The sequence below is a fragment of the Protopterus annectens genome, chromosome 2.part0 (assembly GCF_019279795.1).
Source record: "Protopterus annectens isolate FY-2018-M chromosome 2.part0, PAN1.0, whole genome shotgun sequence".
In the NCBI taxonomy this organism is placed as follows: domain Eukaryota; kingdom Metazoa; phylum Chordata; order Ceratodontiformes; family Protopteridae; genus Protopterus; species Protopterus annectens.
Window position 1 is genome coordinate 199,057,043 of NC_056728.1, and position 16,077 is coordinate 199,073,119.

Genomic DNA, 16,077 nt, shown 5'->3' on the forward strand with positions numbered 1-16,077 from the left:
CTGAGGAAGGATATGAGGGCAGTAGTAGTACTATGTTTAGGATGGAAGTCATGTTGTGTAGGTGTAAGCAGGTTTTCCTGTAGTAGGTGTTGCACAACTTGCTTATGTATACATTTTTCCAATACCTTAGAGAGAGATAGAGGACAGGACTGCAATGGGCCTGAAGTTAGCAACTTCTGAGGAGTTACCTCCTTTACGTATGGGTAGAGTGTAAAGTTCTTTCCAGATGGAAGGCACCTTAGACACAGAGACAGAGCAGTTTATCAGGATAAATACTGGGAGTGCAAGTGAGTCGGTAGCTAATTGTAGGAAATAGGAAGGAATGTTATCTGCAAATGTAGAGCATGGTTTTAGTTTGGACAGTAAGGATTTAATATAACAAGTAGGGACAGATCTAAGAGAGAACTTATTAGAAGAATTTTAAGTAGAAGAGGGTTCAGAGAAGTAAGTGGTGCTGTTATTTATGGGGTTAGTTGTGTTAGTAGTAGAGGGGTCCGTAATAAACAATTTAGAAATGGATTCAATAAAGTAGTTGTTAAAGATGGCAGCAGTTTCTTCAGGTGTCTTGTTAGTGCAGGGATTGGAGGAAGAAGGGTTCCCGGAATGCAGTGTTTGGTTAATTGAGTTCCAGAATTTCTTCGAGTTTGATCTTTGAGCTGTAGGAGGGTTAAAGTAGAATTCTTTTTATCTCTAATAATGTGTTTTTTTGTCAGATTTTGTCAGATTTCTGAGTTCTTTGCACTTTTGTAAGTTGGTGGGAAGCTTAGTTTTCACCCATGTTTTCCATATCCTGTCTCTAGATTTCATTAGGGTGCGAGTAGCTTTAGTCAGCCATGGGGATTATTTTTGATTTATATGGACTGTAAGACGAGGTGCAAGGCTGTTGAGAATATTAATAAAGGTAGAGTTGAATGAGTGGACTGCTTCATCGAGGAGGAGTTGGGTTAGATTAGTCCAATTTATTCTAGAGAGAAGGAATGGTCTCAGGGCTGAAATTCGTTGTTTTGTTACAGGTTATGTATCTGTGTGGCCTGGTACAGTGGGGAGTGAATCTAAGAGTTTTTACTAGGGCATGGTCACTTAGGGAGTTAGACAGTGTTTCAGAGTTATGGTATTTCCAGGGGTCAGAAACTACTATTCAGTCTAAGAGAGTACCAGGGGTGCCTAAATTGTTAATATGAGTTGGTTCAGATATAAGTTGTGTAAACCCATGTAGGTTAATAGATGAGGTAGTGGTAGGAGAGCAGAGGATTAACCAGTTGATATTACATCCCCGAGGAGGGTGGTTTCATTTGAGATATGTTGTGAGAGATATGAGAGAACATTTTCCAGTACAGGAATGTTGTCACCTGGAGGAATATAAATGGCTATAACAGTAATAGTAGTGAAGTTACTACATTGTTTCACTGTTTTCAGTTTCAGCAGTGTAAATTCGGTCTGCAGACGTAGACCCAACTCTTGCCTTCATCCACTAACTAATTTACAATCCAAGATAAATGTCTTAAGTTATTGGTCTGCTGTCTTTACTCCATCCATTTTGAGAAGGTTCTGTTGCCTCCCACCAATATAAATTCTGGTTTGTACATGCTCACTTTTCCAAGTGTATAAAATTATGGTGTAGAACCAAGGCAGCATAAACTCCTTTGAGCAACACATAACTGTTTACACTCCAGTTCAACATACAAACAAAAATCTGAACACGAACAAACTCAACCTCCTACCCAGTTTTAAGCCATGTAATAGGAATCTGGTGATGCTGTCACATCTTGGTAGTTGCCTAAACATACTCTGACCCTTCGGCACTCTGTTTAGCAAACTACTCTTTTAACATTTCTTTTTATGGAAATTCAAACACAAGACATTGCAGTAAATGATTTTGTCTTTAACATTTTCCCATTACTGTGGAGACAGGAAGGTTGGTTTGGATTGGGAGGTTGGTTTAATGGGTAAGTTATTTACCTTACAGACACAAGATACAGGGTTTGATTCTTACACGCGGTAATTGGCTAGGCTTAAAATGGCCCACAAGGACAGTTAGCCTAGTACTAATCTATGAACCTATATGTCTTTGGTTCCATCCTCCTTTAACATCATTATTGGACCTAGCCAGCAACTCTCTGACTTTTTTGCAGACCTGAAGTGATTGTAGGGCTATGAAGAGTAATCTTCAGGTGTCATTTTTCTTATGCCTGAAAAATGGCACTAAAGTCTCAATTTGTAGAAATTATATAGAGTGAAAACACCTTAAAAGGGATTTTTTCCCTCTGCATTGGGAGGCAATAGTCCTCACGACCCCAATACTTCTAAACCTCTTAGCACAAAAAATCTGGACAAAACCAAAAATAATGGGGCACAAAGCCTTAAAAATAGGGACAAATTTGAAATACTGTTCTTATAAACTTAGAAAGTTACTGGAATAAAATGTATGTATTTTTTGAAGGATTTGAAGTCTGAAACTCAAATGCCTTTCATTATTTAGTTCATAGGTTCATACTAGGCTATCTGCCCTAGGGCATTTATAAGCCTAGCCAGAGTGTGTTTGGCTTTCGCCACCCATTTTAAATTGATTTTGCTATGCCCTTTTTCAAGGTTAGTATACTGTGCCTCTGTCTAACAGTGACACAGAAGTGATACCCGGGGTAAACCTACGATCTCCCAACCACTCATCAAGATTCCTCTTGAAGAGAGTCAATGAGGGACTCTGCCTAACCTGGACTGGGATTTTATTCCAGAGTGAAGGGAGCCTCTGGGTTATGAATCTGTCCCTCCAGCATGTCCTATTTATTTCTGTGCTGAGGTTCAAGTCTCTTGAGCGTGTAGCTCGATGGGATTTGGATTTTTTGAGGTGCCTTAATTCTGGGTAGGACATGGCTTTACACGTCAAGCACAGGTCGCCTCTGAGCAGGCGGTATGCCACTGAGTAGAGCTAGAGTTTCTTTAACCGGGCAGCATATGGCATCTGTTTCTGCCCTTTGATCCTCTTGGTGAGGTACTTTTGGGGTCTTTCCAGTTGCTGCAGGTGTTTGGTAAGGTACATCCCAAAAGGGGCATTGTACTCGATTATGGGCCTGATGAGGGATGAGTAAAGAGGCACAATGACCTCCCCTAATCTAGATGTGAATCCTTCATGATTAGGTGGGCTGTATAAAATGTTTTTCTAACCACTTTGGCCACGTGGTTGTCAAATGAGAGATTGCTATCAACTTGGGTCCCCAGGTCCCTAATTACTTCTTCTGTACTTAATGGATTACCACCTATGTGGTAATTTGTGGGCACTTTGTTTTTGCCAAAGGGGATGACTATACACTTTTTGGCGTTTAGCTTGAGGCCATGGCTCTGGCACCAGTTGTCTGTTTCTATGAGGCCCTTTGGAGGATGCTTGTGTCGGCTGGAGAGTCGATTATGGCGCCCAGTTTGCAGTCATCTGCGAACTTGGTCAGCCACAGTCCTTCTGTGTTGGCCTGTACCTCCGAAAAATATATACCGAACAAGAGAGGTCCCAGGACTGAGCCTTGTGGGACGCCACTTGTAACTGGTTTGGAGTCTGACATGGCTCCAGCAATTCTAACCATGTGGGTTCTGTCCTTGAGCCAGTTTGCAACCCATCTAGTGACATAGGGGTTTATATTTAAGCTGGTGAGCTTATCTATAATGCCCGAGTGGGGTATTGTATCGAAGGCTTTTGCGAGGTCCAGGTAGGCTGTGTGGACCACCTTCCCTTCGTCAATGGCCTTGGTGACTGTTTCAAAGAAGTCGACCAGGTTTAAGAGGCAGGATATGCCCTTAAAGCTGAACTGGGTAGGATCCAGTGTCTGTAGGTCCCCAATATCTTTATTTATGAGGTCCATGATGATCCTTTCCATAGCTTTGCAGACCAAGCTAGTCAGGCTTATGGGGCAATAGTTTCCAGGGTCCATTGAGGCACCACCTTTGTGGAGAGGGACAACTGTTGCTGTACGCCACTCTTTGGGTACATATCCTGTAGTAAAGGCTGAGATTGAACAGTAGTTTTATGTTTGGGTTTAGCTCTTCTTGGAGTTCATGTAGGATGCAGCCTGGGACACCGTCTGGACCCATTGATGCTGTGTTTTTTGCTTTGGAGAGGGTGGCTCTTACCTGAGCATCTGAGATGTCAGGGGGGCAGCACTCTGCTGGGATAGATATTTTCCCTTTTGGTGGGGAGGGGGGGGGGGTTGCGCTGAACCTGTCAGCTAGGATGTTGGCAATGTCTGTGGGTTCGGTGTATTTTTTGTCATTTTGGACTAATTCTGAGCATATCTGGGAATTCCCACCCAGGTTCCTAACATAACTAAAGAAAGCCTTGTGATTATCCTTAGTGTCCTGTGCAATTTTCCTCTCGAAGCTGGCCTTAGAAGATTTTATGAGTGCCCTTAGTTTTTTGCTAATACTGATCAGAGATGCCTTCCCTTTTTGGGATTTTGCTCTATCATGTAGTAGCTTCCTCCTTCTATTGTATAGTTTGTTTATAGCTGGGGTCCTCCAGACAAGATGTCTGCCTTTGGAGGATTGGGTCTTGGTTTTATTTGGGATTGCATGATCCATGCATTCCTGAAGGTGTTCATAGAATGCATTTATAAAGGATTCTGCGGTCTGGGCCATATTTTCCACAGGCCCGGGGGCTTTGAAGGATTCCACCTCGGTTTTGAGGAGTGTGAAATTTGCTTTAGAGAAGTTTTTCACTGTGGTTTTCTGGGCAGGGGGTGGGGTCGGGATGTGAATATCCAGTGAGATCAGTTTATGGTCTGATCTTACCAGTGAGGGATACACTTCTGGTCTGGAGCATAGAGTCCCCATGTTGGTGATGATCAGGTCCAGTATGTTTTCACCTCTTGTGGGAGTGGTAACAAGTTGTTCCATGGCATTTGAGTTTATGAATTCTGGGAACCTTTGGGCTAGGGTGTTGGAGCTAGAGTAATGCCCCCAGTCTATGTTTGGGTAGTTGAAGTCACACAATATAATGGTGTTTGGAGAGACCTTCATATTTTCCAGTGTTCTCAGGAAGGCCGAGTGGGGTTCCTGGGTTTGGGAGGGTGGTCTGTAGCAGGCTATAAACTGGAAGGCAGTTTTACCCACTGTTAGTTGCACATGGATAGTCTCTGATGCTTCGTGCTTTGCCACCAACCTGGAGGTGTGGGTATCTTTGATGAATATCGATACTCCCCCTCCTTTTGTGGTTCAGTCCAAGTTTTGGGGCCGAAAAGCATGTTATGAGGTATAACTTGGTAGTGCTGGGGTGCTCTCGGGAGCCCTAAACCAGGTTTCTGTTACTGCACAGATATCGATGTTCTCCATGCTAAGGAGAGTTTCAAGTGCGTGCATCTTGAGGTTTAGACTTCTGGCGTTTGAGTAGCATTACTCTTAGTTTCTTATCCCTTGTGATACCTATGGTGGTGGGTTTGTCTTTTGAGCCTTGCCTAAAAAAGGCACTATGGGGGTAGCAACAGCCTTTGCCAATATCCGAAAGCCCAGGGGGTGACAGGTGCAATCTGTCCCTAGCAAAGCATCGTGGCTTGTTGAGCATGTCATCCCAGGCTGACAGGCATTGGATCCCCTTTGAATGACACCAGTACTTAAGCCAATTGTTGAAATTGATCATCTTGTCTTCATATTGTGGCATCATTCTTGGTGAGGATAACATGCTACTCAAGGTCAGGGTCATACCGGCCTGGGCTACATGCTCAGGGAGCTCCTCTATGTCTCTTTTCATGTAGTCCAGGGAGGTACGTCTCAGGTCATTCACACCAGCATGGACAATGACTGAGTCATATTTGTACTTGCCTTGGAGTGACCTGAGTGCTTGTGTTATGTGGTGGATCCTAGCGCCCAACAGGCTGAATTCAGCCCTCACTGATTTGCCACAAAAATACAGAAAACCATAAATTTTATGAGGAACAGAACAAAAATATGAGTAAAAAACCTGAACATTCTGTAAAAATTAGGACAGTTGAGAGGTATACAACCCCCCTGTTCCTAAATGTTCTACATTTGTGCAGCTGCAAAAAAAAAAAAAAAAAAAATAGAAAAGACCACATACAGTAAATCACTGCTGGCAAAAACACAGAAAGTACTGCAATGGCTGTCTATAGAAAAGACCACATACAGTAAATCACTGCTGGCAAAAACACAGAAAGTACTGCAATGGCTGTCTATAGAAAAGACCACATACAGTAAATCACTGCTGGCAAAAACACAGAAAGTACTGCAATGGCTGTCTATAGAAAGGACCACATACAGTAAATCACTGCTGGCAAAAACACAGAAAGTACTGCAATGGCTGTCTATAAAAAAGACCACATACAGTAAATCACTGCTGGCAAAAACACAGAAAGTACTGCAATGGCTGTCTATAGAAAAGACCACATACAGGAAATCACTGCTGGCAAAAACACAGAAAGTACTGCAATGGCTGTCTATAGAAAAGACCACATACAGGAAATCACTGCTGGCAAAAACACAGAAAGTACTGCAATGGCTGTCTAAAGAAAAGACCACATACAGTAAATCACTGCTGGCAAAAACACAGAAAGTACTGCAATGGCTGTCTATAGAAAAGACCACATACAGGAAATCACTGCTGGCAAAAACACAGAAAGTACTGCAATGGCTGTCTATAGAAAAGACCACATACAGTAAAGGGAAGTCATTGAGATTGCTTACTGTAGGGTTGTGCTTTGTTTCCTCCAGATTTGGAGGTGGAGGCACCCCATTGCTTTGACCTGTAAGAACCCTGTGATTGGTATCTAGAGCCTTTTGAGCACCTGGATTTGCCTTGAGAGGCTCTGTTGGACACAGGAAAGGACCAATTTTTAGAATCTGGGTGGCTGTACTTGTAAGAAATCTTTTACAGTTTGCATAGATTTAGCTTTGTCTTCCATTTTCTTTAAAACCTCTTCTGCCTGATTACCAAACAGGGTATCATGCTGTAAAGGAGCATCCAACAATTTAGTTTTAACATGATCAGGCAGATTTTGCTCCTTGAGCCAGGCATGCCTTCTAATCACAGATCCAGTAACTGCGGCCCTGCAAAAGGCCTCCAAGGAATCAAAACCACATTGCAAAGTATGCTTTCCAACCTGTTCTACTGCATGCAATAATTCCTGTAATTCTTTATTTTCCACACAATCAGAAATCAACATAATTTTCTGTTTCAATAGGCCCATAACATGCTGCTGATATTTAAGCATATGAAACTGGCAGTTTAAGGCCCCAATTGCCAAGGTTGCAGACATATAAACCTTCTTTCCCCATCTATCCAGCGCCCTGGAATCTCTATCAGAGGAGGTAGGATTTTTGGCTGTAGAGGCCTTTACACCTTTGGGACCCTGTGAGATAGTTTCAGGATCAGCAGCAGGATTTTTGAATAGAAATTTGTGGGAGTCAGGAACCATGTAATATCTGTCTGGCTTACTAGGAGCTGGAGGTAGGGAATCAGAAGCCATGCTTGATTCCGAAAACACATCTTCAACAATGTCTAATACAGGAGGCATAGCCAAAGACCTATGCTGAGGAAGAAGAAGGAAATCCCTAAGCCTCTTTTTTGATTCAGAGAAATCCTGACTCTCCCAATGAAAATATTCCCTTAAAGTATGCAAGGTTTCTCCAAAAGAATGATCCTCAGGAGGAGATGCAGATGGGATGGATTCTTCTGCATCTGAATCCTCATAGGGTGGTATAGAAAATTCCTGATCAGAAGAGGAATCAGAAGAAATAAAACCTGATCTGAAGATTCATAATCAGTGTCTTGCCTAGGCCTCTTAGCAGTGGGGGTTGGGAACCCCCGATCAAGGTAATTAAGTCCTCAGCCATTTTGATCATCTGTTTTTTAGGCACAGGGGCCTGAGCATGTGGCTCATGTGTCGTTTTTTTAGACTTAGAAGTTGTTTTTGATTTTGTTTTTGAAGCTGGCGTCGGTTTTATATAAAAATGTTGAGGCCTGAAAACACCCTCAGAAGCCTGTGTCTGCTCAGCGGTTCCGGACCCATCCAAGGGAGAGACATCCGCGGGTTCAATACTCTGAGAATCTCGTGGCATTCCAGACTCTGCATGGGTCTTGGTAGAGGCCTGCGACTATAAAGTAGCAGGTATTAGGGTCTGCGAAAGCGCCTCACTGAGTACCGGCGACTGGCTTAGGACCTCGACGGTCTGTCTCTGTCTTTTTCTTTGCATTTTTTGTGAACTCCGGTAGTCGGATTGCTATCTGACGACATTTCAGGGTAATTAAATCTGGATCCAAAATATTTTGAAGCAAAAATATACTGATGCTTAATAGAGCATTGGTTAAATCTAGCACAAAACTGACAGCAAGGCATGTTATGATCTGGGCCTAGGCAAGGAATACAGTACAAATGAAAATCCTTATGAGTTATTTGCCTCCCACAAGTAATGTAATTATTAACTTTTACTGACATTGGAGCAAGAAAAAGTTTCCCCAACGGGGTACTTACCTTTAAATGAAGACTTTGGTTCTGAAACTCGAATGCGAAAATTTCAGGAGTCGGCCGACCGGCACTTGCAAACTGCTTCTGCTTTGGGCACCATGCGGCAAGAACGACTGAATAAAATGGCGTCGGCTGCATGTTTTATACCTCTGACGACCTGACGTCATGGAAGAGGAGACCACAACCGACGCAGGACCCAAGACTTTGTTATTCAGGCCGACTGAGGGCAACCTGCCAGCAGATTACCCAAATGTAATGACTGCAACTGTGAAACATGAAGAACATCATCTACATACATTTGTATGCAGTTCTCACTGCTTATTACAGAACTTGTACATGTCTATAAATCATGCCTGAACAATGAAATGAAGAGGTTCTGTGTATGTCTACATGTAGACAGTACACACTGTTGATCCAGAATTTCATCCTGATGAGTAAGATGTAAGTTAGTAATTTCAAATCATTTACAATTCTAAGTGTACTGCATGATTTAACATGATATATTTCTTACTTAAAAGCACAAAGTATATTTATAATACCTGAAGCAATGCACTACAGTTCTGGCCATCATATTTTTCTAATCTGATAATAAAAATAGGAAACTCTATCACAATTGTGCTTTTAATGGTCAGTTTTAGAGATCACCACTCTATTTCGTGTAAATAAGCACGCATGCAAACATTTAGAAATATGCCTCAGCCATGCACTGTTTAAATATTATACATGAAATGGGGTAGTTCTCTTTGAAACCCAGCCACTGGGGATGCACAAAAGCCAGTGTATTTCTTCATGTCTGCCCCAAGCCAGGAGAAATGGGGAGGGTTACATCAGGAAGGGCATCTGGTGTAAAACTTTTGCCAAATGACAAATGCAGACAACAATACAGATTTCCATATCGGATCAGTCAGGGCCTGGGTTAATGACTGCCACCAGTACTGTTAGCCAACGAGATGTTAGTGGAAATTGAGCATGCCCGAAGGCAGGAAAAGAGGAGGGCAGTTAGGAGTGTGGTAGTGAGGGTAGGAACTTTGAATGTTGGGAGTATGACTGACAGAGAGACAGATAGCAGATATGATGGAGAAAAGGAAGGCTGATATACTTTGCTTGCAAGAGACAAGACGGAAGTGGAGTAAGGCCAGGTGTATCGAAGGCAGGTTCAAATTGTTCTATCATGGTGTGGATGGGAGGAGAAATGGGGTAGGGTTATCTTGAAGGAACATTATGCCAAGAGTGTTTTGGAGGTGAAAAGAGTGAAGGGCAGAGTGATGTTTATGAAGCTGGAAACTGATGGTGTAATGATAAATGTTATTAGTGCATATGCTCCACAGTTGGGTGTGCGATGGATGAGAAAGAAATATTTTGCAGTGAGTTGGATGAAGTGGTGGTGAGTGTACCCAAGGGTGAGAGACTGATGATTGGAGCGGATTTCAATGGTCATGGTGAAGGGAACAGAGTGGATTAGGAAGTGACGGGTAGGTATGGTGTTAAGGAGAGGAATGCAGAAGGTCAGATGGTAGTGGATTTTGCGAAAAGGATGGACATGGCTGTGGTGAATACGTATTTTAAGAAGGGGGGGAGCACAGGGCGACGTACAAGAGTGGAGGAAGATTCACACAGGTGGATTATACCCCATGCAGGAGGGCCAGTCTGAAGGAGATTGGAGACTGTAAAGTGGTGACAGGGGAAAGCGTAGACAGGCAGCATAGGATGGTGGTCTGTAGGATGACGTTGGTGATCAAGAAGAAGAAGACGAGAATGAGGGGCGTGTCAAGGATCAAATGGTGGAAGTTGAAAAAGGATGACTGTGAGGTGGCGTTCAGGCAGGGAAGAGTTAAGACAGGCACTGGGTGGCAGTGAAGAGTTACTGAATAGCTGGTAGAGGTACTGAATAGCAGAGCTGGTAAGGGAGACAGTTACAAGGGTGCTTGGTGTGACATCTTGACAGAGGAAGGAGGACAAGTAGACCTGGTGGTGGAACGAGGAAGTACAGGACAGTATACAGAGAAAGAGGTTGGCGAAGAAGTGGGATTGTCAGAGAGATGAGGAAAGTAAGCAGGAGTATAAAGAGATGAGGCGCATGACAAAGAAAGAGGTGGTGAAGGCCAATGATAAGATGTATAGAGAGTTGTATGAAAGCTTGGACACTATGCAGGGAGAAAAGGACCTGTACCGACTAGCTAGACAGAGGGACCGAGCTGGGAAATATTTGAGCAGGTAAAGGTGATAAAGGATAATGAGGGAAACATACTCACAAGGGAGGAGAGTTTCCTCAGCAGATGGAAAGAGTACTTTGAGGGTCTGATGAATGAAGACAATGAGAGAAAGAAGGTTGAATGATGCGGTGGTAGTGAATCAGGAAGTGCAACAGATTAACAAGGAGGAAGTAAGGATAGCTATGAAGAAGATAAAGAATGGAAAGGCTGTTGGTCCAGATGACATACCTGTGGAAGCATGGAGGTGTTTAGGAGAGATGGCAGTGGAGTTTTTAACCAGATTGTTTAATGAAATCTTGGAAAGTGAAAGGATGCCTGAGGAGTGGAGAAGAAGTATTTTGGTACAGATTTTTAAGAATAAGGGTGATGTGCAGAGCTGTACTAACTACCAAGGGATAAAACTGATCAGTCACAGCATGAAGTTATGGAAAGAGTAGTGGAAGCTAGGTTAAGAAGGGAGGTGATGATTAGTGAGCAGCAGTACAGTTTCATGCTGGGAAAAAGCACTACAGATCCGCTGTTTGCTCTGACGGTGTTGATGAAGAAGTATAGAGAAGGTCAGGAGGAGATGCATTGTGTCTTTGTGGACTTAGAGAAAGCATATGACAGGGTGCCTAGAGAGGAGTTGCGGTATTGTATGAGGAAGTTGGGAGTGTCAGAGAAGTATGTAAGAGTGGTACAGGATATGTACGAGGGTAGTGTGACATTTGTAAGGTCTGCGATAGGAGTGACGGATGCTTTTATAGTGGAGGTGGGATTATATCAAGGATCAGCTCTGAGTCCTTTCTTATTTGCAATGGTGATAGATAGGTTGACAGACAAGATAAGACAGGAGTCCTCGTGGACTATGATGCTTGCAGATGATATTGTGATCTGTAGTGAGAGTAGGGAACAGGTTGAGGAGACCCTGGAGAGGTGGAGATATGCTCTAGAGAAAAGAGGAATGAAGGTCAGCAGGACTAAGACAGAATATATGTGTGTGAATGAGAGGGAGGATAGAGGAATGGTGAGGATGCAGGGAGTAGAGGTGGCGAAGGTGGATGAGTTTAAATACTTGGGATCAACAGTTCAAAGTAATGATGAGTGAAGAAGAGAGGTGAAGAAGAGAGTACAGGCAGGGTGGAGTGGGTAGAGAAGCGTGTTGGGAGTGATGTGTGACAGACGGGTATCAGTAAGAATGAAAGGGTAGGTCTACAAGATGGAAGTGAGACCAGCTACGTTACATGGGTTGGAGATGGTGGCATCGATGAAAAGACAGGAGTCACAGCTGGCGGAGGCAGAGTCAAGGATGTAAGATTTATATTGGGTGTAATGAGGATGAACAGGGTTAAAATGAGTATATTAGAGGGTCATCTCAGGTTGGACAGTTTGAAGACAAAGCCAGAGAGGTGAGATTGCATTGGCTTGGACATGTGCTGAGGAGGGGTGCCGGGTACACTGGGAGAAGGATGCTAAGGATGGAGCTGCCAGGTAAGAGGAAAAGAGGAAAGTCTAAGATAAGGTTTATGGATGTGATGAGAGAGGACATGCAGGTGGCTGGTGTGACACAGCAAGATGCAGAAGAAAAAAAGAAATGGAAACAGATGATCTGCTGTGGCGACCCCTAACGGGAACAGCAGAAAGAGGAAATAGTTCTCTTTGACATGGGGGAAGGAATTGTACAGTTTTTGGAATAAAAAACCCATGCCACCTGCAAATACTAGAGGTGTGACAGGGAAGAAAGAGGTACTTGGGAACATATTTTCAGGGAGTGAGGAGGGTTGGCAGACTTTAAGGATTCCCTGCAGGATGCACTATCAGAGATGCGGGGTGGGCAGATTGGTGTGACAAGGGAGATGATTTTTCTGAGCTATGACACTGAATTGGAATTGCCTAGACATGGTAAGGCCTTGCTGTGTCTAATTATGGCAGTTGCCAAAAAAGCAACTGCTAGAAAATGGAAATCAAAATCTAAACCAACTATATTAGAAGTAGTGAATATAGTAACAGAAATAAAACAACTGGAATTGAGATCTTTAGAAAAGGGTAAGAGCAAACTACATAGGAAAAAATGGGAACTGTGGGAACAATACATACAGCGGAGGAATGAAGTTTAAAAGAAGGCAGGACTTAAATGAGGTATGTAATGTTTGACTGAAAATGATTGGGTAGATTATAAGTAATGTATAATGTTTGCAACTGGGAGTGTGTCAGTATGATTTGTGAGGTAAAATGCTTGCAACTAGGATTGTGTCAGTGTGGTTTGCTTTCTTAATATAAATGTATGACTGCATATGTTGCAAGTGATGGTTTAATAAAGATGTTTCTTGTTCAAAAAAAATGCATGCCACCTGCCCATAAACATGCATATAAACAAAACATGTAGGAATCACTCAGTCTAGTGTTCATGCATATAAATTCATGCAGCGTTACAAACTATATGAGCCAACCCATCATTTGCTGTATTCTCTTCAAAAAAGATTTCATTACAGTAATTGTCATTTGCCAATACACTGTAAAGTTCAAAACTAAACTAACAAGCTACTGCAATTGGCAAATTATTAAACATAAAAAATATTATATCTGGCAGACTTGTAGCAAACTTCATAAGATTTACTTAGAGTACCTAGATGAAGGGTAAAGCAAATGACCTTCACAGGCCTATATCATTTGTAACACTGCTGCATAATATGAGCATAAACTGTGTTAAAACAGAGAGCTAGCGATAAAGCACATGCAAGGTTTTCCAGGAAAGTAGTGAGCCAATCACCTGATTTCTGAGCAGGTTAGTCTGAGCAACAAGATGTGCCTGCAGTTTTCCCTGACACCACTGAGGGGCAGCTTTCTCAAGCAGGGAGACAGGCTGTAAGCATGTGAAGTAGAGAAAGTAGAGACAGAAATGAGATGTCTTCTGCCTAATCATTACAAATCAATGACAGTAATCTAAACAACACTCATGTACTCATTTCTCTTGCAGTACGCTGGAATTTTAGAAATAACATTCCTACAATTTTTCCTCAGACTGTCTTTAACAACTTGATTATGAGTTGATCAGTTGTAGAAACCATTAGTTAAACAATGGCTGCAGAATAGAAAGAGAAACAAAAGCAAAACACATTAGGATTTATGTTGTGCAAAAAGGCAGTTTTATCAAGCAAAGTTAGAAATTTCTCAAACTAATGCAAGGGGTGTTAAGAGTCAACTCCAGATTAGTTCCAAATCCAATGCCTGTAATGCAAATGCTGTTACTGAGTAACTGAAAACATGTTAAACAAGCACTGTCAGCTACAAGCTGTAATACTAACAAAATAATACTTCCAAGTGCAATTATGCAGTTTACCATGAGTAATACTTTGCAGTATTTTTATAAAGGTGTATAACCTGAAGTGCAAATTTATATTTAAATTCTGGGTCCTACTTATACCTACAGCAAACTGGAAATTCTTTATATACACCATAAAATAAAACTCTAAAAGAGTAATCCTCCAAACGAAAAAAAATCTTCATGCTCAGCAGCTATGCAGTCTTAACTGTTAGTTCCCATAATTAAAAAATAATTTTGATACCACCGAAATGAAATCCATCAGAAGGCAAGGTGCAAGCTTTATTTAAGACAAAAAAAAAAAAACACAGAAAAACTAGTAGTATTACAACTTCATTGATGAACTCAGTCACAACAATTTCCAAAAATCATGAAACCCAGGTAGTGTTCCAAAGCAACAAGATTTTATTCATCACAGACAAGTGATCCTCAGTAACAAAAAAATCAGAAATACTTTGCAATGTTAAACATATCAGCTTTTATACCCTTAGAATAGGTGTGGAAAATATATGTAATGTTTAATTTTAAACCAACATATTCCAGGCAAACAATAATAGGTTAAGGTGTTTACCTTAAAGTCACAAGGTGCAGGGTTTGATTCTCACATGGGGTAACTGGCTAAGCTTCAAATGGCCCAAAAAGGGCAGTTAGCCTAGTACTAATTTATGAACCTATAAACAGGGCTATAAAAGTGCATTTAAGAACAGCAAATACCCACCCCCACACACTTTTACTGATTAGATCAAATTAAATACTAATTACAAAAAACACTACCTATCTATTTGCAACCCACATTCCAAAACCAGGTATTAAGAAAATCATAACATACATATAAAAAGACTAACTTTTAACTAAAATCACTTTCGGCTAACTAATACAAAAAAGCCTTCATCAGGTCCAAGACAAGAACTAAAATCTTTACTTGCATATTATCGTAACCAGATTCAGAGCTTGGGATAATTCGCAATGTTTTTCCGAAATGATTTATGTTAATCTAAGGAGGTGTGTATAAACTCCTAAGTACTTTTCTGTCACACTGCTTGTGAGACAGGAAGTGGGATAACGGTTAAATTCCTCTTTCTGGGTACTGTCCTTTACAGACGATTTTGACAACTGTCACAGAAGGTAATAATCGGTCACGAATGAGTAAGCAGGGCCGTTTTGTAAAGAAAACCTTGTTTCTAGCCCTACCATTTTAGTGATTCACTCAAATCAGGCACAAAGTCCTGACACAGAGATGGTTGTCTCCCTAAAATATTTCGGTTTCAGGTGGTAACTGGTGATAACTAAGGAGGGACAATGGGACACAAAGCAACAGACGTATTTACCGTATATGTGCAGACACACTGTAAACACATAAAACGAAAGAGGAGTGCCTTTCTGAAATGAACGATGGTTCCCCATTGTACAATAAAACTAGCATTTAACATTACTGGTGCCCAACAGCAGCCGCTTTTGCTGTTTTTGCTGCTGTGCAACTGTGGGTAGTATAGTAGCAGATGCACTAACGTCAAGCTTCAGGGATCCACATGCGGACAACTTTCACTTTCATACCTTGTACGCATAATTTTTAAAATACTGCAGCCTTACACAGGGAAGTAAATATGTACTTCATTTTTATAAACAAGTAGGTGCCACACTTCCCAAGTTACTTTGACAACATTTTTCAGCAGGAGAAGGGCTCGAATCTGGTTGTGATAATACATAAGTACCCTAAAATCATATACATAGGTAGATAAGTAAAGAGAGTCAACTAGACAGATGCAAGAGAAAAAACACAGCTATCTAACCATAAACATTATCTAATTGGAACACTATAAGTATATATATATATATATATATATATATATCTGTGTAATAATGTATAATAAACATCCATCCATATCTATTAGTATGCATAAAAATTAAGATATTTAAAGTTCAGATAAAATGTCAGTGTTTTGCAGTTGGAAAAAAAACACTTTTATAACAGTTTTCATGTTTACAGCCTCAGAAATGTTTAGACAATGAAAATCAATAGAAAAACGCACAAAAATACAGAAAACAGTGACATTTTTTTCTGAACTGTAAATAGCTTAGTCTTTATGCACTCATTAATACATAA

The 16,077-nt window shown here is 41.4% G+C and overlaps 1 protein-coding gene across 4 annotated transcripts in view; it reads right to left on the minus strand.

Moving 5' to 3' along the window:
• Positions 1–16,077, minus strand: part of BIN1 (bridging integrator 1) — a 2,421,789-nt gene that overhangs the window by 1,078,987 nt on the left and 1,326,725 nt on the right. For 3 of the 4 annotated variants that reach the window (XM_044060667.1, XM_044060664.1, XM_044060663.1), the window contains exon 7: positions 13,422–13,514. The exons of the other annotated variant lie outside the window; for it this stretch is intronic. In XM_044060667.1, coding sequence (XP_043916602.1) covers positions 13,422–13,514 — 93 coding nt within the window. The remainder of the gene's footprint in view (positions 1–13,421; positions 13,515–16,077) is intronic. 4 annotated transcript variants of the gene reach the window in all.